Source organism: Selaginella moellendorffii, unplaced genomic scaffold (assembly GCF_000143415.4).
Source record: "Selaginella moellendorffii unplaced genomic scaffold, v1.0 SELMOscaffold_63, whole genome shotgun sequence".
In the NCBI taxonomy this organism is placed as follows: Eukaryota; Viridiplantae; Streptophyta; class Lycopodiopsida; order Selaginellales; family Selaginellaceae; genus Selaginella; species Selaginella moellendorffii.
This window is the reverse complement of record NW_003314324.1, coordinates 938,920-961,994: the sequence shown is the minus strand read 5'-3', so window position 1 is coordinate 961,994 and position 23,075 is coordinate 938,920. Positions and strand designations below refer to the sequence as shown.

The following is a 23,075-nucleotide window of genomic DNA, read 5'->3' as shown; positions in this document are numbered from 1 at the left end:
GGGATTTGGCCTCGTTGGAAACGGACGGCCCTCAGCTTTTTTGAAATTAGGGCGCTCCATCTTCTCTCAGGTTTGCTCTCCGGTACGCTTCCTCTTCTCCTCCGCGCCCGATCATCCGTTTCGATTCGGCATTGCCAGTGAGTGGAGTCTCGCGATGGAAGCTCCAGCTCCAGAATCCTCGGAGGCCAATGCCAGCGAGCAAGTGATCGAGGAGGAGCAAGCGCCCAAGGCTGAGGAGGTTCCTGGTAAGAGATTTTAGATGTTATTGGAGTGTAAATTTTTCGTATGGCAGTGATCACTCCGGAGGAACGGCTTTGGAGCGTTGTCAAGGCGAATCCAGCGGATTTTAATGCGTGGACGGAACTTATCCAAGAAACCGAGAAGCATGTAAGTGGTAACTTTCGCTTTGCTCTCTCTTTTCTCATTTTTGTTGGTCTCTCCAGGATGAGATTGATCGCATTCGTGTTTGCTACGATACTTTTCTCGCGGAGTTTCCTCTTTGCTATGGTTACTGGAAGAAGTATGCTGACTTTGAGTTGCGGCTTGGCTCGCCGGAGAAGATCATCGAAGTTTACGAGCGAGCTGTGAAGGCTGTGGCTCATTCCGTGGACATTTGGGTGCACTACTGTGCCTATGCGGCCGAGAAGTTTCCACCGGAAGAAGTCATCAGGTATGGCTTTTGTTCCTTTAATGCATGAGTTTTCGTGCTTTCCTGTGCTTTTTGGCAGACTTTTGTCTGCTTGGCTTCCTTCTAACGATCGGGTAATCCTTGCTGCAGCGTTTCCCTTTCGGGAATGAATTTTTTTTCTCAGAATGTTGGCGATACGGTTTGGTTTTGTTTTCCTTTCCTATGTAGTTTAGATGTTTAATCAGTTATAGAACGAACAGAAACGATGCTGCGAAGAGTTCAAGGGGACACTACGGGCCTAGTGTGTTTCTGAAGGAAGGTAACTTTGTAATGTTATAAATGACTTTTTTCTTTCTATGCTGATTGTGTCAAGTCACGTTCTTTACTTCTCTTCCTTGAAAGTAGCATGACTCTTTTTTTTTTCCTTTTCCTCGCAGGCTGTTTGAGCGAGGAGTTTCTTTGGTTGGGACGGACTACCTGTCGCATATCTTGTGGGACAAATTTATAGACTACGCATTGGCCAGGCAAGACTATAGCTTGCTCATGCAAGTGCGCACGCGAATTTTGGAAGTTCCTCTGCAGCAACTAGACCGGTATTTCATGAGGTGCGTTTAGAAAAGCGTTTTCTGATAGTCGACTAAACTATTTATTTTCTCTTGCTACAGTTTTAAGCAGTTCACAAACAACAGACATTGGTTAGATGTGAGAACAGAAGAGAAGCGGCATTTGGCGGAAACACTTCCCAGAAATGCGCACGAGTCTGAGAAGCTGATATCAGCGAAAGAGGCCATTTATAAGAAAACAAAGGAATGGGATGCCAAAATCAGGGACTTCGAGAACTCGATACGCAGGCCATATTTTCACGTCAAGTCTCTGGACGACGCGCAGCTTGCAAACTGGCACAAGTACCTGGATTTCGTTGAGAAGGAAGCAGACATGCAGAAGGTCTGTTTTGCTCTTAGTCTCAATTTTCTTTGCTCATCAACACTTTTTGCAGGTTGTGAAGCTTTTTGAGAGGTGCCTAATTGCCTGTGCAAATTATCCCGAGTACTGGATTCGGTATGTCGAATATTTAGAAAAGCAGAAGAATCTGGAAATGGCAAACGATGCATTGCACCGGGCGACCCATATATTTGTCAAGGTCTGTCTTGTTTGAGATACGCCTTGGTTTGGTTTATGACTTTATATTACAGAAAGTACCAGATGTCCATATTTTTGCCGCCAGGTTTCAAGAGCGCACCGGTGATGCTACTGCTGCTCGTAAAACTTATAAATACATAAGCACGGAGCTCGTCCCGGGCCATCTTGACGCGATTGTAAAGGCGGCTCATTTTGAAATGCGTGAGGTAAGCTCTTTCATTTGTTATATCACAAGAAGAATAGACTTTGTTTTTTCAGGGAGACAATGACGCTGCTTGTGGCGTCTTTGAGTCTGCAATTGAAGTAGAGAAAGCCAAGGAGGAGTCTAAGACTCTATCATTATTATATGTCCAGTATAATCGTTTCCTCTGTCGGGTATGCATTGTATCTCAAACACCACGAGCTAAAACGTCCTCGTTATGTCGCAGATTGATCGCAAGTCCAAAGCTAAGGAAGTTCTGGAAGCCACCATGGAAATTCCTCTAACCAAGATTGCTGTTGAGGTATGGAAATTCATGAAGGATTTGTTTTGTGTTTGAAAGCGTCTTTTCTTACTGTCGCAGGCGGCGATCTATAACGAGTACCGTAGCGAAGTTAAACAACTGGATAAACTGTCCTCTCTAATCCAGCAGTCAACCAAGGCCGAGACAGGCTTAGCTCACACTGATCGCGAAGAACTTTCAAGCTTACATCTAGAGGTACGTGTCCACTTCCACTCCGGATGATTGCGAGACCGTGCTTTTCAGTTTGTAGACGCATTTGGAGACATCAACGCTGTCATGGAAGCGGAATACCGTCACGAAGGACTGTTCCCGTTCCGGAAATCATACATTGATTTTAAGAGGCGCCTGGCACACGACGCCAGCTTCAGCGATCGAGCCAAGCTCTTAAAGAGCTCCCCCGCGGCAATGCAAGCGTACGGGCAGCAACAGTGGGCCGCGGCCTACGGAGGCCAGAGCTATCCTCAAAACTGGCAGCAACAGCAAGCTCCACAAACAGCACAGTGGAATGCGTACGCTCAACAGGTTTGTGTTTTTTCTTTTATTTTCTGTAAGGTTTCCACTCCATTTGATGCTCTTTTCTCCAGGGTTATGGCTATGGTTCTTACACGGCATATGGCACTCAACAGGGCCAGGCAGCTTACAGTGCCTATGGCACGTCTCAGGTCTTTTCAGAGTCCGTCTCTTAAGTTTTTAAGTTTCTCTGGTGTCTTACTGGCTTTTTTCTCTGGATTTTCAGGACATGAATGGCTGGACAGGCACGGGCTCTGGTTCCGGCTCGTGGTAAAATAGTTTCACCGATTGGCTTGGATTCATTCTAGTGAGCAAGCAAAACTATTGGTATGCATCGACTTTTTTATTGCTGGACCGAAAACTTTGCTATGTGTAGGACTCCGAGCTAAGTATTAATCCAAAACAAAACTTCGCTCACCTCTAGTGTCTCAGAAATCTCTATGGAAGTCTTTCGTTCTCACTGCTCTCATCCAGTCGAGCTCTAGCCTGTAAGGACCCGGTCCCTGGATTTCTCCCGCCGTTGTTCTCGCCGTGACATGGATTCCCATTCCCACAATCCTAGAAAGATTGATCTCGCATTGTTCTTCCAAAACTCGGCCGTGCCATGTCCTCTTGTAGTCTTTGATCGCAAGCTGCGTATACAGAACAAGTTTTTGGGTCGTTTAGCTTGCAGCTATTTACCTTGTAGATTTTCCACTCGTCATTGCTTGTGTGAATTACGTGATGCCAACTATTATCATCGGCGATAGCTCTGTCAACCCAGTTCTCTGTCCGCAACTACAATGAAAAGCATGAAAAAAGAGAGGAAAAACTCAGACGACAAAAGAGTTTCTTACGCTGGTCATGTAGGCGCGTCCATCCCCTTTGAGACGCATCTCGATCACATCGAATGGAGCAAGATCGAAAATTCCATAGTCCTAGGAGCAAGAAAAAAACGTTTGAGTTCGAAGTAGTGATTCACTCACCCTTTTCGTGTTGAGTCCTGCGAATCCACTCTTTTTGATCCGCACGACCTTGTCCTGGTCGAGCTCCAGGCTGAGATCTCCCCAGAAAACAGCTGAAAAATCCGTGAGAAAATTAGAACTTCGAAGAAGGTGTCACGAAACCTTTGCCTTCGCTGCCCAGTCCAAAGTTGCTCGTTGACAGCCCTGAAGCAAAATAAAAAAAACGAGTAACGAAGAACTTTTCCAGCTCTTCACGAACCTCCAAAGCTTTTATCCGAGTAGTGCTCCCATGCGGCAAGCTCCTTCTCTGTGGTGAGCGAGAAGAGGTGTTGCTGGCTCGGAGGCTGCAGCTGGAACACTATAAGAGAGGCCAGGAAAAACTTTAAACTCCAAGCGAAAATTTTAGAGCGAGCAAACCTCTCTTAGCCGCAGACACCAGGTTGCGGAACATTCTTCGTCCAAGAACAAAATCTCGTTAGAGGAGTGTGTTAAAAACCACAAAATTTAACAGGAAATCGCAGAGTATTTTCAATCGTCAAGAAAACGAAGCTGAGAATCACAACAAGAAACTACGAAAACACCCATGATCTCCAATAGCGGCATTGCATCTGACGAGAAATAAGAACCAACCTCAGCTCTGCGCGACAAATCGAGACCACTTCGCTCTAGGGTTCTAGCGGGTTCTAGTAAGTCCTCTATAATCAAAGCGCAAAGTAAGTATATTTCTCTCTAATCAAATTTACAATCAAAGGGAAGGTAGCCGATCTTTCTGATGAGTTCTTGGATCTCGTGGAGGGAATGGACGACGAAATCAGGCCGCCGCTCGCCGGTGAGCTCGTCAATCCTGTATCGAAACAGCGGATCAACGAGGCAAGTGATTGCTCCCGCGCTGTTGCCGCAGGCGATATCATACTTTGCCGAATCGCCCACCATCAAAACTTGGCCTGGCTCCACGCCCCACTTGTGGCACACTCGCAGCAGCGGCTCGGGCGACGGCTTCACCACCTTCTCCTCCCCCCCAAAAATCGGTGAAAATCTCCTCGACGCCCTCGCGAGCTCCTTCACCTCGTGTTTCTGCGCGTCAGCTCTACTGCTCAACGTGATGATCGCGCGTGGCAGCGGGATCGAATCGATGAAGTCGCAGAGCTCTAATGCCCCGGGGAGTGATGTTTCGCCAGAGCTCTGGAGCGCCTTCGCCCTTTCTACAGCCTGGCGTGCTAGCTCGGCCTCGTCCCTACATGGAAACTTGCGATTTGCAAGCGAGGATAGCAGGGCCTTGAGATCGAGCGAGGGCGGGATCCGCAGCGTTCCATCCAGATCACACACCACCCCACGTAAAGCCTTTCTCAACATTTAACCCTAAAATAACATTACCTTGTTTTATAGTAATAAAAGGTATAAGGCTTAATAATTATTTATTTAATATTTATATGATTTATATAATATATATGATACAAATGATTTATATATTTAAGATTTATTTATAGATTTTTCTCTACAAATTCCGGCTGTTAAGAACACTCACTGGAACAAAAACAAGTGCTTAATTTAGTCTTTCCAAATCTTTAAACTTAATGCATGAAAGAAACAATCTATTGATTTATAAACAAGGAAACATAAATTGTTTTTTTAATGGAATCAAAGCTTAAAGGCCAAGCATCCAAAGTAATGTGATGATAACAGTTCATGCATCTTGAGATTTATTTGAGCTTAAGCATCAATAACAAAGGAAACTATGGAGATGGGAGGTATCGATCCTTCTACCTGATGTATGCTGAACAACTGCTCTACCATTTGAGCTACATCCCCTAATTATGATTATTACTTCTAAATAATAATTATGTCTAAATTTTTATAATTACTATATTGTAGTCAACTTTCACCACAAGTAGAAGTTTCTCCAGGCGACCAGCTCGTGATCCCGGTTAGAACACAAGTGGCAACTTCGCCACCCACGGTCGTCACCCTCACCGAAGTTGGAGTTGTCAAAGGGCCATCGATTTGCCACACCGCTCCCCACAGGTGAGCGGCGTTCTCCCAAGTGTTGCTTCCACTGCTCTGGACTTCCACGCTTTGAAGCGCCCCGTATCCTGGCACATACTTCACCAAGAACGCGATCCAAAACTCGTTTGATCCGGGCACAACTTCGAAGGTGATGTTGGCTGCAAAGTCGCAAGACTTCCTGGATCAATATAGAAGTGTTATTCTCTTGTGATCGACTATATCCGGATGGTTTTACCGTCTATACTCGATTGAAATGATGCCCTTGGCTCGAAGAGCGTCACCTTGACCTTCTATTGCGAGGCTCTCAAACGCTGTGCCGCTGAAGTCTAGCTGGTCCGCGGGACACTCTGGGCATTCGTCAGTCACCACCACCACAGTCGTGGGCTCCTCTCGGCAATTCGTGTCATTGACACACCTTACCTAAATCATTGATCAAATCAAATTCTCACCAAGATTCAGGAAACCTTTCACTTCTTCTGCTAGAGCTAGCAATTTACCTCGAAGCAAGCTCCACAACCAAGGCCATCGTTAAAGCTCTCGCTTCCTATGGCGACGATATTGGAATCGTAAGGAGTCCCCTCAAGTTCGCCATACCCACAGGCACCCGCTGCACAAAAGAGAATCGATCAGAACCGATGATATCATCATTTAAACATGAGACCAGACTAGCTCACTGTTTGTTCCAGTGCCAAGGGGAGGACCATACCAAGTTCCCCTTCCGGTCTGCCACTCGCTAGCATTGATCACATTGATCTCCATTGCGGACGATCTGAACAGCGTTTCATTCAAACTCCTGGCATCGCAAATCACAGCCAATACAGCAGCGAAGAACACCAGAGCTCCGAGTGTCATGAATCAATCTCCAAAAAATCTGGTGCTGCGAGGCATTCAATGTGTCGACTCTCTTTTTGTAACGGAGCCCATCCCCGCAGTTAGCGCCACAAGTCTTTCAAACTTTCAAAAACATGCGCAGGACATTCCGCCAGCAGCATATTCCGCTTCCTCGCACATTCCATCACCGGTAGAAGCATATTCCTGGTAGTAGTAGCGATCCTGGCGGGTCCCGGAACAGGGGACCAAATCGAATCGAATCCGAGAGCGACAGGCTTGGATGGATGAGATTTTCTTTCATGCGCAAGGAGGAGAAAAAAGGGGCAGGAGGGAAAAATAAGAACCATAATTAAAGAAGATATTTGTTAATAATGAGGAGGTATGGCCGCCCTCGTGCCTATCCACAACCACGTCACGAGGCCTCACTTTTTATCGTTGTCGCGAAACCGATCTCCGTACGCTGGCCCCCGGGCCCCATGCAAGGCCCGGGATAAGGATATCCTCGGAGAATATTCCACCGCGACAACGTTGCGGATAAGTGCCCACGCGCACGTGAGGCTGATAGAATCATATAAACAACCTCAGGGCCACATGGGATTATACGAGATTAAACACAAACCATGGGCCGACATACATTGGGCATACAAGGTTCATTGCATTAGCGGAAACAAGGACGTGTGGGGTAAATAATAAAGGGGAAACTTTTTTGTCCAAACATTCACTTTGGCACTAGCTAGCTAGCGAGTGGCGCACAAACGCGACACGGTTAAAGTAGATGGAATAACGCGGGGCCTTCACCTTTAGGTGAATAACTTAATCGCCTGGGTCATGTGAGATGTTTGGTCAGCTTGACCCGGTGAATAAGAAAGAAATAGAAAGTAAAAGCTTTCATCAAAGTGGAGATGTCATCAAATCCAAAGCACTACGTGGAGGAAGTAAAGGATATTATAATCGCTATGGTACTAATGTTAAGAGCAAGGTCGTTTTCTTTTTTTTTTTTCTTCGCGTAGGACACGGGGACGGGGGCTCACAGTATCAATAGTATTCTCCACTATGGCCTGCTTGAAAGTTAAAAAAGATGATGTGTGCTTACCCAATCCAAACCTTGAAGAAGCCAATATAAATGTCAAGATTCCAGGGGAATCTCGCCCATAAACTTGACACGACATCAACGTGACCGCAAAAGAAAAAGAGAAAGTCGCGCGTCGCGGGATCGATTCCCACCTGGGGCTAGGGCACGCCGCGTTAGGGCCCGAACCTTCGCGGCGCTGCTTTGTTGACTACTGGGTCGTTAACGCGTCTGGCACTAGCGGCGTTAGCGTACGTCCCCTTGCCGTTAACCTGCAAAACGATCCGCGGCCGTGGGATTGGCCATATCGCACGTGGTAAGTCCCGCCACGTGTCCGTGGCATTTGTGTGACGGATCTCTTTAATCCGAGGGCCTGCACCGCGCCACGTGTCAAGCGGGAAGTGGGTTTTGATCCGTTTATAAGCAGAGTTTCCAGGGGCCGCGGATAAGAAGACCGCGCGGTGCTTCGCTCGCAAAGAAAAGAAGAAAAGAGGGGAGGCAGCGTAGATTAGAAGAAGATCACACAAGAAGAAGAACAGCGCGAGCGAGCTCGAGCGCGGGGATGGATCTGCATGTAGGGATGGGTGGCGGCAGCGGCGGCAATGCGTTTGGATCGGTGTCGGCCGACAGCGGGAGCTGCGACAGCCCGACAAGCATGGGGGCGCTCCACAAATTCCTGCCCTCCAACAACGAGGATTCGTGGTCGCCGGAGCACCTCTACGCGTGCGACGAGTTCCGGATGTTCGAATTCAAGGTCCGGCGGTGCATGCGCGGGCGGAGCCACGACTGGACAGAGTGCCCCTTTGCGCATCCGGGCGAGAAGGCGCGGCGGAGGGATCCCCGCCGCTTCCACTACTCGGGCACGTCGTGCCCCGACTTCCGCAAGGGCTGCTGCAAGAACGGGGACAGCTGCGATCTGGCGCACGGCGTGTTCGAGTGCTGGCTGCATCCCGCGCGGTACCGCACCCAGCCCTGCAAGGACGGCCGGAATTGCAAGCGCAAGGTGTGCTTCTTCGCGCACACGCCCGAGCAGCTGCGCCTCCCATCGCCCACTTCTTCGTCTTCCGCTTCTTCGATCTCTTCTGCCTCCTCACCGCCGCTCTCGCCGGTGGACAACTCGCCGCCGCTCTCGCCGTGCGGTACGCCGCGCGGCACGCCGCCGAGGGACGCCGCGCTGCTCAAGTCCATCGCGCATGCCGCGGCGGTGGCGGACGCGCACGCGCTGCTGGCCGCCGCCGCCGCGGTGCCGCAGCGGCACGTGGCGGCGGCGCTGGAGAGGATGAAGTCGATGCCGCACGTCACGGCGGCCGCCGCCGCCGCCGCGGCGGTAGAGGCGGATCGACGGTCCAGGCTGCTGGGGCAATCGCTGTCGTTCAATTCGCGCACTAGCAATGCCGCTAGCCTGGTGGCGGCATTGCACAGGCAGATGGAACTCAACGAGCCCGGGGTGGGATATTCCGTGCCGCCTGGAGGATATTCGTCCCCACCCGTGTCGCCGTCGCCCTATGGAAGGTCTCCTCTCTTTCGATCGAATGACTGCGCGCGATCGCTCTCGCCGTCGCTGGGCATGGGATCGCCCAGCATTTGGAGCCGGACTGCGATCGACGACGAGTACTACGCGCAGCGATTCGATCAGTCGAAGAATCTGGCCGAGTGTGGCGGCGAGAATTGCCCCGATCTGGGATGGGTGAACGAGCTGGTGGCAATCAACTGAAGAGGGGAGATCGCCCAGCTTGTTGGATGGAAGGAAGGAGCGTCCCTCTTGCGATCGATCGAGCGACGATTAAAATCGGGTGCTAATTTTCGTTTTTTCCCCCTTTGCTTCTTTGGATGGCACAAAGTGTAAATCCCAATTCTCCTCCCCCTGCCGATCTCTTCCTTCTTTTTCTAATTGCCTCGCAGGTAAATTCCTCTTTCATTATTTTCCTTTGGTTTTCCCCTATGATTTGCTGCCGTTGAGAGAAGAGATAATTGTAAATGTTTTGGAAATGGTAAAAAACCGATTTTTTATAAGTTACGAAGAACCCTAAAAACAGAGCACACTCATTTCTCGTTGATCTCCTCGTCAAACCAGCGCGGTGGATCAAATCCGGAGGGGCCTGTCGCGTCGAAAACCATCAATCGCAGCCTTAGAATTGATTGAACTCCACCCACCTAGAGGATTGCAGCGAAGGAGGCGAGACCCAGTCAGGATTGTGCCTTTGACGACGCCATACTTTTGGTATGCTTGGATTGAGTAATCGCTGCAAGTCGGCACAAATCTACAGGAACCGGGCAGCAGCGGCGAAATCTCTCCTAAAGAAAAGAAGAGGGCTATTAGAAATGTTCTGGAATTTCAATCGCATCGCTTCACGCGTTTCTTACTCTTGTAGAATTTGAGAAACGAGACCGCCATGTCCACCCCAGGGGAGTATTTCTGACCGTCTATTAGTCACAAGTTCGATCGATCGATGACAGTTCAAGAGAGGAAAACTACTTGCCTGGCTCTTGCTTGTCAAATCTGCCTCTCATTCCACAGCGGCATCTCTGTCTGGAAAGCACAGTGTCCCTGACTGGGAGAAATTTCTTATTGATAGTAGGAGGTAGGGCAAAATGGACTTCCATTGCAAATAAAACTTGCATTGCATCCATGTAGTTAGGTCCCATGCTTTATAGTTGGGCAAGGAGATGAATCTCTCTTCCAAGATGTTACAAGAAGTGGCAGCATGTCTTAAACCAAACCATAACATCTTACAAGCTTTTACAATGTGCTCTTGGAATGCGCAGGAGAAAAATCAAAGTTGGGTTTGATCCACAAGGCAAGGTGATGTGGAAGATGACAGGGAAGAAGTGCTAGGTGGTGAAATTAAAGATTTTGGGGGCTAGGCACAAGGAATTAAGGTGCTGGCTTCTAGAAGGAGTTGTGGTTTAGCAAAACTGCAGCATTGGGAGATCACAAGAATCTCATGGAAAAGCATCATCAAGTAGCATAAAGGAATCTCATATTTGGGAGTATAAAAGGTAGATTTGGGAATATAAAAGGCAGGAGTTTAAAGTCCTTTGTTTGAGTTTATTAAGTGTGTTTTGCAATTCCAGAGTGAGGAAGGAACTCAGTCACCATGAGTTGGAGAAGAATCTTAGTGTAGCTTGCGATTAGTTGCAAAAACATAGTGTTCCTGAGCTTGTCTAGGTACAGAAAGAGTGTTTAGAGTTGTCCCACTAGTCTGAAAGAGAAAAAGGCTGGTCTGACATCTTTTGGTCATGTTTATGGGAAACTCTGAGGGACTTACTTGGATATGGAAACATGGTGATCCCAAATGTAGAGAGGTGTCAAGCATCACCCAAGGAGAGATAGAAGTGAGTTAGTGGAGTCACAGTGAACAAAGGAGAATGATTTAAGGAGTTGATACTACTCGGGTGACCAGGAATCATCATTTGCTACAGTCTGAAGCATACCCACAGCACTAGGAGCTAGGCTGCATCATTCCCAGCTGGTGGAAGGCCACTATCAGGCTAGATCAGAGTTGGGTAGGCCTAGGGCAGCCAAATGCTAGAAGTTAACAAAGAAGTAACAATTAGCCACTATGTGGTACCCTTCCACTACCGCCATATTGATCAGTCCCAGCTTGGATTTAGACAAGTAATTAATTCATTAAAAGGCAGCAGTAGCTCAAGAGGCAGCAAATAAGCCTAGCGAAAGAGGAGGAAGATCAATGAGGCTTTTGGCAGTAGATTGGCATCAAGGGTTTCAACATTCTAGGCTAGATGGGAACTTCAAATGCCCGACTAGATCTAGTTGAGGAGGAAGATCCACACCATCTTTTGATCAAGCAAAGGGGTTTTTAGCATGCTGAAGGTCAAGATGAATGGAATTAGATATTTAATTTGAAATATGGTGGTAATGGTGGATTCTTGGATGTTGGAGGGTGATGTACAAACTCTCCACCAACAAATCATCCATCAAGTGGAGAAGAGCAGGACATCGGGTCAAATATTCTATGTAGAAGGAAAGTGAGGTGTCAGATGATTCAAATTGGGAGGAATTTGAGGTGCCATGGAACACACGAGGACTTGTAGAGGAGGATATACATGTCCCAATGGCTTATAGCTCAATATTCAAGCTAACCATGCATAAGAGACCAATAATTCCCCCTCCATGAGTGTTCAAAGGTGGAGTCGCTACATTTCATGAGATTCCATGATTTCAAGAAAGTTCAAACTTCCTTCTTTCAAAGGAGTGGTCAGATAAACAAAAATCAGGATTGGCTTTCCACTCTTTTCACAGCCAAAGAGGTTAATGGGTGGTTTGTATACAACATCATTCTCTAAATAAGATCTATAATGACAACTGGGTTAGCACATATCTAGTGGAATGTCAACAAGGAAAAATTCTTGGATCATCTAGGTGGATAGGAGCTAGGCTTGGATTGGCTAGAATGCAAGTTTAGGGAAGGATTTCTAAGCCTTATAAGTTGTCAGTTTATACTCAAGATTTAGACAAAGAAGCATAAGGAATCTAAGATAGCATGGGCTTATGCAGATACTTTGAGACACATTATATCGAAAGTTATTTGTCGGCTTGTCTTTACAGACATTCTTTCCTTACTGCCACAATGGCAAAAGGTCAATATTGTTGGACCCGTTATTAATTCCCACTTGAGCTAGTTGAAAAACTGGTCAATGGCCATGCACTTAAATTAGATAAACATAAGATAGGAACCCTATGTATTTTTTGCTAAATATACTCAGCTTAGTTTGAGAAATTTGTGTCATTGGTTTGCACTGCTAGTATCAAGAACCCCTATGATATTGAGATTGGTCCCTCAATATTCACTAAATAATAGTTTAGTGTGTCTGTTAAACACCCTCGCTATCATGCCCTTTGTATTGGACTCATTTCGTTCCATTAACTAATTATGAAAAGTGTCTAGATTTGATAATTTGGCATATCTATGGAATGTAAAGATTGGCTTAAACACAATGGTGTTCGTCCCATATCCAAAATTCACATTCTAGCACCATTCCATATTAATAAGTTTTGAGTTAGTCTCAGAAACTAACTCTTGATATTAAGCTTGGGGTGAAAGCCCAAAGCATATGTTCCTTAAGGAAAGGGGGGAGGGGGGGAAGGGGGGATATACAGGGTTCTAAATGTATAGTAGAGATAATGGGTATATCGGGCATGGCTGACTAACCTAAAGCTGTCAGGAATCCCCCAATTCTTGCCACATTCCTGACTCTCACCGGATTCCTGACCTGCAGACCACATTACTGAGTCTCGAGACACTTCCCTATTCCTGACTCTCGAGACACTTCCCTATTCCTGACTCTCGAGACACTTCCCTATTCCTGACTCTCGAGACACTTCCCGATTCCTGAGTCTCGAGCCACATTCCTGATGATGATGTGGCGCCTCCTCGACCTCAGCTATATTTAGGCCGTCCTCGATCCAAGAGTGGTGGAGCTTCATCAACCTATAGTATATATAGGTTAGCCTTGTTCCATTTCTCCACAATCTGAATCAACACCAGTCTAAGGCCTTTTCTTTGTTTTCACTAGCTTTTTCTCTTTGTCTTTAGCATTTTCCAGTCTTGATCTTGTTGGGGGTCTTGACAGTTTGATTCAGATTGTGTTTTTTGCTTTTCTTTTAGCTCGTTTTGATTATTTGATTGCCTTTGTCTTTTTCCCCCTTTTCTTTTCTTTCTTCTTGCCAATGGAGTCTCCAAGCCATCTTGATTTCTTTGCTGAAGTCCTTGCAAAAATCCAGTCTGAGAATACCGAGCTGAAGGCGACCCTTCTTCGCATGCAGCAGGAGCTTGCTTCACTTTCGGCTCAAGGATCCAGCAAAGTTCCTGAACCGAAGGTGAGTTTCCCGGCGAAATTTTCAGGCAAGCGTTCGGAGCTTCGTGGATTTTTGAACCAAATGGAGTTGATCTTTGCACTTCAACATCGGCGGTACCCCACTCCCGAGTCTCAAATCAGCGCGATTGGGACATTGCTCGAGGGTGCAGCTTTGTCATGGTTTTCTCCTCTTCTGGAGAAGAGCATGAAAGGGCTCGTGGTTCTGGAGCTGATTGATCTTCAATTATTCAAAGAGAAGCTCGAAGCATGTTTTGGCGAGATGGATCGGGTTCGGGCTGCTACCACAAAGATGAGACGTCTCTCTCAGGGGTCTCGTCCTGCCTCGATCTATGCTACAGAGTTCCAACTCCTTGCCTTGGACACTCAGTGGGATGAGCGGGCCCTGATTGACCAATTTCGTTTCGGCCTCAACAACGGTGTCAAGGATTTGTTGCTCACCATGGAGGATCCCAAGGACCTGTCGGACGCCATCAACAAAGCTGTTCGATGTGACAATCGTCTCTTTGAACGTCGTCAGGAAAGTCGCCGCGCCGCTGTTTTTCCATCCCAGACTCAGGAATCCCAGCTTGAGTCTTCAGGGCATAGTCCTGAACCTACTGCTCCGGTCCCGATGGATATTTCTGGTACTCCCCGACTCATTAGAGGGAAGTTGAGTCCTGCTGAGAGGCAACATCGAATATCTCATAATCTTTGCCTCTACTGTGCTGATCCTAATCACAAAGCAGCTGTGTGTCCCAGGAAGCCTCCCCGATTGCTCGAGTTCACTCTGCCTCAAAGTCCACTTCTGTTGCAGTCGGGAAACGCCCCTGTCCAAACAGAATAGGAGCTGTCTGTTTGGACTCCCCAAATAAAAATCACTTTTCTTCCTTATCAAGCTCCTCACCACCTTTCATCAAAGCCACCGCCAATTCCCGCAACTTCCGCGTCCCATGTCTCCTTTCTTTCACCGGACAATCAGGACTCAAGGCTTTGGCGCTACTGGACTCGGGTGCAACTTCCTGCTTCATGGACACGGACTTTGCTGCCCGATATCATGTTCCTCTTTCTCCTACCATACGGGCTCTGAGGGTTGAAGGCATCGGCGGGCATTTTGTGTCTCCATCTTCTGGACTTAGGGAAACGTTGCCCGTTCGAGTACACATCGGGTCCACCGTCACCGATATCGCCTTCAACATCATCAACAGCAAGTCCTCCTCTGTGGTGCTCGGTCTTCCTTGGTTCCAACTACATCAGCCTCAGATTTGTTGGAAGGACTTACAGCTCATCTCTCCCACGGCTTTCCCTAGTGTTCATCGAGTCCGAATCAGGAACAGTTCCCTAAACTCAAGTCGGGGTTCTATTCCTGACTCTACGAAGTTTTCATCCTCTTCTTTTTCCTCTCTTCCATCTTACACTGGACAATATCCTCGTCTCATCATTCCATTTAGTCGTACCCCTTCTCCTATCTCCACAATCACCCATACACTTGGCCCTCACATCATCCCCCCCTCTTGGAATAATGGAAGACTATCAGGGTTCTCTTGTAGACAGGCTGGGATCTGGAGGAACGTTGAAAGAACTCCTTCATGAAGAACCTCTTTTTCTTTTTGCTTTGCATGTTTCTCCTGTCAGTCTTCCTGAGAAGTATCATGATTTTGGGGATGTGTTTGACAAGAAAAAAGCTAGTGTACTGCCTGTTCATCGGCCTTATGATTGTCCCATTGATTTACAGGAAGGAGCGTCACCTCCGTGGGGGCCTATCTACGGGTTATCCCCATCCGAGCTTAAGGCCCTCAAAGAGTACTTGGATGAGAACCTTGCCTCGGGCTACATTCAGCATTCACAGTCCCCAGCTGGAGCGCCTGTTTTCTTTGTCAAGAAGAAGGATGGGAGCTTGCGGCTAGTCATCGACTACCGAGGTTTGAACAAGGTGACTGTTCGGAACCGTTATCCGCTGCCCCTGATCTCGGACCTGTTGGAACGCCTTGGCGGTGCCCGCTTCTTCACCAAGATCGACCTCCGTGGAGCATACAACCTGATCCGGATCCGGCCTGGTGATGAATGGAAGACTGCGTTCCGAACCCGCTATGGCTACTTCGAGTACACTGTCATGCCATTTGGCTTGACAAATGCTCCAGCGGTTTTCCAACACATGGCGAACGACGTTTTTCGGGAGTTTCTTGATCAGATGGTGATCGTCTACCTCGATGACATCCTCATCTACTCAAAAACTCAGGAGGAGCATGACGAACATGTTTGCAAGGTGCTAGCGAAGCTGCGAGAACACGGCCTATACGCGAAGCTTGAGAAATGTTCCTTTGATCAGCAGTCTGTGGAGTTCCTTGGGTACATTGTCACTCCTGAGGGTATCATGATGGATCCTACTAAAGTCAAGACTATTCTCGAATGGGAGCCTCCACAATCAATGTCGGACGTTCAGGTTTTCCTTGGCTTCGCCAACTTCTACCGCAAATTCATTGATCACTACTCTGACATTGTCCTTCCTCTCACACATCTCACTCACAAGGATGTTCCCTTCTGTTGGTCTGCTGCTGCCCAGCAGGCTTTCGACACACTCAAGGCGGCCTTCAGTTCTGCTCCTGTCTTGATCCATGCTGATTCCTCACAACCTTTCTTCATCGAGGCTGACGCCTCCGACTTTGCCATTGGTGCTGTGCTGTCTCAACTCGGAGCGGATCACGAACTTCATCCGATCGCTTTCCATTCTCGGAAATTCCAGCCTGCGGAGATCAATTACGAAATCCACGACAAGGAGCTCCTTGCCATCGTGGATTCCTTTGGAGAGTGGCACCGTTTCTTGGAGGGGGCGAGCCATCAAACAACAGTCTGGACGGATCACAAAAATCTCGAGTACTTTGCCACTTCCCGAGTTTTAAGCCGTCGTCAAGCAAGGTGGGCACAATTCCTGAGTCGGTTTGACTTTGTTATCAAGTACAGACCTGGAAAGTTTCAAGGCCTTCCTGATGCTCTTTCAAGGCGCTCCTATCTCAGTCTCAGGCCTAGTAATCCTGCCTTCGATCAATAGGATCAAGTTATCCTCGGTCCTGATCGGCTTCAAGTTATGGCAATTTCCCTGGCCCCTCAGGACTCCTCCTTGATAGATGCAATCAGAAACGATCTTCAATCCGATGATCTCGCTAGCGACATTTTCCCCCATCTTCAGGCTGGACACCCAGTGACTCCCGACTGCCGGCGATTTGACGAGTTCGAGTTCTTAAATGGCTTATTGTATCGTGGGGAGCAGCTTTACGTTCCTGAAGGTGATGCTCGAAGGTTGGTCCTGATGGCGTGCCATGATAGCCCGACTGTTGGTCACTTCGGCATTGCGAAAACCTATGAGCTAGTTGCACAGGACTTTTGGTGGCCTCACATGGACGACTACATCAAAGCTTTTGTTACCTCCTATGACACTTGTGCCCGGAATAAGGTACCTCGCCACCTTCCTTCAGGTTTGCTTCGTTCCCTTCCGGTCCCTTCAGGTCCTTGGGAATCCATCTCCATGGATTTCTTGAGTGATCTTCCGAGTTCTGGAGGCTTCAACAGCATTTTAGTCGTGGTGGATCGCTTCACAAAAATGGCGCACTTCTTGCCATGTACCAAGGAGTTTTCGGGCGAGGACGTGGCAAAACTGGTATTCAGGGAAATTTTCCGACTTCATGGGATTCCTACAGATGTGGTTTCGGATCGGGGGCCTCAGTTCATCTCTCATTTCTAGCAACGGTTTTTGCAGCTGCTTGGAGTGAAGGCCAACCTCTCTTCGGCATATCATCCTCAAACTGATGGGCAGTCCGAGCGAACGATTCAGACGTTGGAACAATTCTTGAGGTGCTTCATCAACTATCATCAGGATAACTGGTTCGATATCCTTCCCCTTGCTGAGTTTTCCTATAACAACTCTGTTCACTCCTCTTTTCGAGTTTCCCCCTTCTTTGCGAACTCTGGCCGAAATCCCCGATTCAATCTCTCACTTCCTTCTCCATCTGAATCCTCTCGTTCAAATCCCCGCTCTGAGGCATTTATCTCCAACCTCCAGGAAATCCACAACTCCATCTCCTTCCACCTCCATCGTGCTCAGGAATCTCATAAAACATTTGCCAATGTCCATCGTCAGGATTGTCCCCCTTACAATATCGGGGATAAAGTCTGGCTCCTCAGGCGAAATATCTCCACCACCAGGCCCTGTCCAAAACTCGATTTCAAACACCTTGGTCCTTTCCCTATCACTGCCATCATTAATCCTATCACTTATCGCCTTGCACTTCCCTCCTCATATCAAATTCACCCCGTTTTTCACTCCTCTCTCCTTGAGCCTTATATTCCCAGTCCTATTCCAAATCGGGTCATTCCTCCGCCTCCACCAGTGCAGCTCGAGGATGGGTCTGAGTACGAGGTTCAAGACATCCTTGATTCCAAGATTTCACAGTCTAAACTCTACTATCTGGTGGACTGGAAGGGTTACGGACCTGAGGAACGCACTTGGGAACCTGCGGACAACCTGATTCATTCTCCTGACTTTGTTCAGGACTTCCACCGCCGCTATCCTTCTCGTCCCAGTCCTCATTTTTTTTCTCCCTCTCCCATCCCTCGCTGCTCATCTCATCCTCCTCTTTGTTCTCATTCACATCCTCGTTCCACTCGTTCTTGAGGAGGGGGTGCTGTCAGGAATCCCCCAATTCTTGCCACATTCCTGACTCTCGCCGGATTCCTGACCTGCAGACCACATTCCTGAGTCTCGAGACACTTCCCTATTCCTGACTCTCGAGACACTTCCCGATTCCTGAGTCTCGAGACAGTTCCCGATTCCTGAGTCTCAAGCCACATTCCTGATGATGATGTGGCACCTCCTCGACCTCAGCTATATTTAGGCCGTCCTCGATCCAAGAGTGGTGGAGCTTCATCAACCTATAGTATATATAGGTTAGCCTTGTTCTATTTCTCCACAATCTGAATCAACACCAGTCTAAGGCCTCTTCTTTGTTTTCACTAGCTTTTTCTCTTTGTCTTTAGCATTTTCCAGTCTTGATCTTGTTGGGGGTCTTGACAAAAGCATAGTTTAGTTCCCACTTGTGTGCCTGTCCTAGTTCTGCGTTCGACTTGGGTCTAAGCCCAAGTTTCACACCATGCTAGTTGGTGGAGTACCCATATCCTCGCGTTAGGCCACTGGTATGCTGAAATAGCACTAGACTTCATTTGGCTTCATTTTGCGTGTTGGTCCTAACATTGGGATGTTGGATGCTCTAGAACTATTCCAAGTTATTTCACCCTCTTGTTCTTTCGCTTTTTGAGCTATACGCTTAGGAGTCGTTCCATGCTCTAGTGCCATTTCTTGGGAGTTTGGCACTATTCTTTCATTTAGTGGCCCAAGGGCATTGAAATTTGGGTTCTACACCACTATCCTTTGGACACATGGCATATGACACATGGCACATAGAGGGTTTAGATTCTGCTTCGTGGTTATCCTATGGTAAATCACCATAGAATAAGGGTAAAAAACCACATACACTACAGATTGGCATAAGCAGGCTCAAGGTTCACTAAGATGGAGAATCAATTGCTTAAGATATTTCAAGATGCTGTAAGAGATGCTCGAGAGTTGGAGGTTAGAGAGTTATTCAAGTAGTAGATACACTACAAGATTCCATCCCTACAATGGAATCTCAAGCTAAAGGTGAGAAGGAAGAGGATATTTTGACAAAGATGAATCTTGATGATAGAGCTTAAGTCTCAACTTACCAAGGTGGATCATTATATGGCAACTTTTGGGAGGAAGCTGGTGGATCAAGCATTTGGAGATTCTAAGAACTAGGAAATGCTTTTAGTGAGGAAAAGATGATTATTAGGCTAGGAATTGCTTATTGAATTAGATTTGCTTATTGATTTGGTTTAGCAAATCACATGGTAGGAACCAAGGATTTAGATCAGTAAAAGGATCATGAAGAGGCAAAGGCACAAGATTCTCAAAAAGAAGAAGAAGAAGATTCTTTTCTATATCTAATGTACATTTGTGAGTAGCAATAGAAAATGGATGAGAAAAAAAGGCTCTAAATAAAAAGAAAGTTAAATCAAGCAAATCAAATCATTTCAACAAGGATCCAAAGGGAAATATCAAATTTGACTAAGTTCATAAAGAAATCTTCAATTCAATTCAATTCAATTGAACTTTAAAAACTGGTGAGAGAAGAAAACTATTAATATTGTTGGTAAAACAAGTGGATGAAGATAGAAGGTGAGACAAAATAGATTAGAAAAGGTTTTAGGGGAAAAAGAGTGGAATCTTTGCTCTTTTCAAAGATTAGTCTCTGATGCATCCACATAAAGGATGAAAGTAATCATTTTTGGAATGAAGGTTGAGATTTTGTTAGATTTTGGTGTAAATCAATCAGCCTTAAACTATGAAGTGGTAAAGAGGTTTAAGATTAAGTATTTGAATGGCCTTGTACAATGTTTGGAACTAATAGTGAACCAACTTAGTCATTTGAATTCATCAAAAATTCCAATTCAAGTAGGACTAGAGGAGATTTTCTTGAGAGTCATGGTTAACTACCAAGATTGCTACTTTCTCCTATTTGGTTTGGACGCTCATCTCTTACTAGATGAATATTTGAAACCTTACAAGAAGGTATTTTGTTTCTTTAAGAGAAGCTACAAATTCTAGTGATGATCCACAATCACTACAACATCTAAGGGCATGCAAAGTGTTTGGTTAGTAGGATAATTAACTTTACTCCAATAGAGAAGGCAATCCAAGCAGCAGCTCTCCCAAGCTTCCTCGGATGAAATTCCTTGATAGCTACATAAAATGGAGGTTTCTAAAGGGAAATAGAAAGTCTTTGCAATAATTTAAACTCAAGGAAGAATAGGCAATATTGGAGAAGAGCCTAAAGTCTCTAGCTGAGGAGGACAAAATGAGTCAATTCCTCAATAATATTCAATTTAGGAAGATGGAGATAGTGAATTAAGAGGTGATTTAGAAAGCACAAAGTATATTAGCAAGGCATCAAGTAGTATTCTATCAGTCTAGATGGGAGCTTAGCAAAACACTACTTGTTGAACATAAGATTGAGAAAAGGGAGGCATCTTCAATCAAAAAGTTAGTATATAGGTATTTTGAGGTGGAAATAAAGGTGATTAACAAAAAAATGGATAATATGCTTTGAGCAAGGGTGATTGAACCTTCAAACTTGCTATGGTGCTTTCTCGTGGTACTAGCACTGAAATCTGACAGATCTTTATGGATGTATGTCAATTATAAGCTACTAAATGACATTATAGCAAAAAATGTTCATCCAATGCCAAGAGTTAACACAATGTTGGACAGAATTAGGCAATATAAAGTATTCTTGCTTATTGGTCTTCATTCTACATATTTGTAAGTTGGACTTCATCTAAGTAGCAAGGAAAAGACATCTTTTGCAACTCAATAAGGTTTATTTCAATTTACCAAGATATTATTCGAGTTATGTAATTTGCTAGCAACATTTCAAAGGATGATGAATGGAATTTTGGCACCTTATGATGCTTATGCTCATCCTTACTTTAATGATATTTTGGTACATTCAGATTCAATGGAGGATCATCTTGGGCATGCAGATCAAGTATTGGAAGCTCTAGAGTAGAACAAGCATAAGTCAAAAATGAAAAAAAATGCCTTTTCTTCACAAGTGAGGTGGAATATTTGAGAATTCTGATGACAAACAAGAGAATCAAGCCAAATCCAAAGAAGACTAGGGTATAAAAGAGCTGTAGTAGCTATTGAATCTCACATGCTTCTTAACTTTCTTCAAATGGTAAATTATTACTAGAGGTGGATTCCATATTTTGCAATAAAGGCAGACCATAAAAAGAAGAGTTATATGTCTGGATAAAAGAATGGGAGAAAACATTTGGGAATCTCCAACTAGCAAGGATCCCAGCTTTGTTGGGAAAGGGTATAAAAATAGTTATTTTATAGATTGAAATATTTATTAGAAAAAGGTTAAAATTCACTTTTTAAAATTAAATAAATTGTTGAGAATTACAGAAACACTTTGTTTTTTTGTTTATTTCAAAATAGTTATTTATTTTTAATGTATTTTTTAACATTATAACCTTAAAATATAATTTTGACAAGAATCTAATTCTAATGAATAAATAATTTTGTTTTAAAAGTTTCCAAGCCAGCCACCATCCTTTGTGGAACTCTTTCAATGAGCAGTGCCTTGATCAAATTCTACACTTTTGTATGCATATTTCCACATGTCATCCATCTTAAATTTTGTAATGTGCAGCACCATGCACAAATAATGCTACAGGTAGCTATACAAATAATAAACAAGTATTAAAAATTAACAATGTTAGCCAATAGTGTCACTATTGAGTGATCTCAAAGTCCAACCATCTTTGCCAGCTTAATTTCAAGGAGGAAGCTCATAACCAGGTTTTGTGGGGCTAAGGCTATAGCATGACAAGCATCTGGCAGCCAACTAGCTGGCTATCTTAAGCATGACCCTGAGCTCTCTCTTGGCCAAAGGAGGAGAAGGAAGTTGGCTATGCAAGCTTGACAAGTTCATGCTATGGTCATTGTGTGAGTTTGGAAACAAATGATGCAGTCTCCAACACTTTTCTCGACATGTATGGCAAGTGTGGTACCCTTGGAGAGGTATAAATACGATGATATTGCTTGGGCTCATGATATCCTTCTACATATAGTGGCATTGGAGCAGGTGTCCGAGTTAACAAATTTGCATTCACAGCCACCTATGTAATGGTGCTGACAGTGGTCTCAAGTATGGATTGCTGCGAGCTCATATGGAAGGTGGCAATCAAGTGTTACATCAACAACTTCAAGAAAAAAGCTTTGCACCACCTTTCTTGGCCTTGGTATGTGTCGATATGACTCCAGTACTTTACTTGCTCCACCTCTTGACCCAGGCTATCGGTTCTTCTCCAAGTGGCCTCTTGCTCAAGGTCATGGTCCTAATAATTCAAGCTCCAGCTATCTTGAGGGAACGTACCAGCTACTCATGAGCATCATCATTGCAGAAAAAAATACTGAAGAAAGGCACAAGATTCTATAGAGCTCCAGAAGTGATACTACTGTGGTGGCATAATGACCCCAGCTGCAAATCTGTGGAAGACATAAGGTCTCAACTTGACACTCACAACTGATCCAGGTAGTGCTAGCCTCTATGTCCTAACCTTGCCACTTATTGCTGAAGTGCTCTAGTAGAAAGAAATTGGGCTTTAAAGATCAACGAATGCCTTGTTTGGGACGCCACCATTTGACATAGGCCCCAAATCATCCTTGAAATTTTTAAAAGCACACTTATTTTATAGCTACTGAAAGAAACTAAATTTAAAAAAATAATATTTAGAGTAGTAGACCAAATTTACTTGATGTTTAGAATTATAAATTAAGTTTAAAATTTCTACAAGATTAATCTAAATATATTAGAACCATTAGATCATAAAATATACCTAGAAGTATTTTAGATGGTTTATAAACTATAAACATGTTTATAATTTATAAAAAAATTAATATAAATGTATATCAAGAATATCTAAGCATATCATAGGTATATTCATTACCAACTCAATACCCTTACTGGTTTTTTTAAGAAAACCCA

General features: G+C 45.4%; 6 protein-coding genes across 9 annotated transcripts; 2 read left to right on the top strand and 4 right to left on the bottom strand.

The window, feature by feature from the left end:
* Positions 1-62: 62 nt before the first annotated feature.
* On the top strand, positions 63-3,198 carry LOC9644750 (pre-mRNA-processing factor 39). 3 transcript variants are annotated; one of them, XR_002994188.1, is made up of 14 exons: positions 63-245; positions 293-387; positions 444-670; positions 1,066-1,233; positions 1,294-1,573; positions 1,626-1,769; positions 1,822-1,974; positions 2,027-2,143; positions 2,197-2,271; positions 2,332-2,466; positions 2,515-2,793; positions 2,856-2,933; positions 3,008-3,108; positions 3,158-3,198. XR_002994188.1 is itself a non-coding variant. In XM_024689791.1 (13 exons), the coding sequence occupies exons 1-13, from the start codon at positions 155-157 to the stop codon at positions 3,053-3,055; spliced, it is 1,890 nt and encodes a 629-aa protein (XP_024545559.1). In that variant the 5' UTR covers positions 63-154; the 3' UTR covers positions 3,056-3,198. The 3 variants fall into 3 exon arrangements, 2 of the variants coding, with proteins under 2 accessions (XP_024545559.1, XP_024545560.1); XM_024689791.1 differs by having other exon boundaries at positions 3,008-3,198; XM_024689792.1 differs by having other exon boundaries at positions 2,856-2,944; positions 3,008-3,198.
* LOC9644749 (probable complex I intermediate-associated protein 30) lies at positions 3,106-4,410 on the bottom strand. Of its 2 annotated transcripts, XM_024689794.1 has the most exons (8): positions 4,356-4,410; positions 4,143-4,177; positions 3,985-4,083; positions 3,888-3,929; positions 3,747-3,838; positions 3,618-3,698; positions 3,463-3,558; positions 3,106-3,413 (listed from the first exon to the last, which is right to left on the bottom strand). In XM_024689794.1, exons 2-8 carry the CDS (start codon positions 4,174-4,176, stop codon positions 3,210-3,212), a joined length of 648 nt encoding a protein of 215 aa, XP_024545562.1. In that variant the 5' UTR covers position 4,177; positions 4,356-4,410; the 3' UTR covers positions 3,106-3,209. The 2 variants fall into 2 exon arrangements, with proteins under 2 accessions (XP_024545562.1, XP_024545561.1); XM_024689793.1 differs by lacking the exon at positions 4,356-4,410 and having other exon boundaries at positions 4,143-4,345.
* A 44-nt stretch (positions 4,411-4,454) lies between these two features.
* On the bottom strand, positions 4,455-5,078 carry LOC112351598 (haloacid dehalogenase-like hydrolase domain-containing protein At2g33255). Its single transcript, XM_024689718.1, has one exon. It carries the CDS (start codon positions 5,076-5,078, stop codon positions 4,455-4,457), a length of 624 nt encoding a protein of 207 aa, XP_024545486.1.
* A 519-nt stretch (positions 5,079-5,597) lies between these two features.
* LOC9644981 (putative expansin-B2) lies at positions 5,598-6,581 on the bottom strand. Its single transcript, XM_024689717.1, has 4 exons — positions 6,419-6,581; positions 6,227-6,336; positions 6,011-6,149; positions 5,598-5,887 (listed from the first exon to the last, which is right to left on the bottom strand). Exons 1-4 carry the CDS (start codon positions 6,579-6,581, stop codon positions 5,598-5,600), a joined length of 702 nt encoding a protein of 233 aa, XP_024545485.1.
* A 1,497-nt stretch (positions 6,582-8,078) lies between these two features.
* LOC9644748 (zinc finger CCCH domain-containing protein 35) lies at positions 8,079-9,642 on the top strand. The gene has a single exon (XM_002984674.2). It carries the CDS (start codon positions 8,192-8,194, stop codon positions 9,341-9,343), a length of 1,152 nt encoding a protein of 383 aa, XP_002984720.1. The 5' UTR covers positions 8,079-8,191; the 3' UTR covers positions 9,344-9,642.
* LOC9644980 (UPF0161 protein At3g09310) lies at positions 9,619-10,290 on the bottom strand. The gene is made up of 4 exons (XM_002984570.2): positions 10,110-10,290; positions 9,994-10,053; positions 9,784-9,924; positions 9,619-9,728 (listed from the first exon to the last, which is right to left on the bottom strand). Exons 1-4 carry the CDS (start codon positions 10,273-10,275, stop codon positions 9,673-9,675), a joined length of 423 nt encoding a protein of 140 aa, XP_002984616.2. The 5' UTR covers positions 10,276-10,290; the 3' UTR covers positions 9,619-9,672.
* Between the last annotated feature and the right edge of the window lie 12,785 nt (positions 10,291-23,075).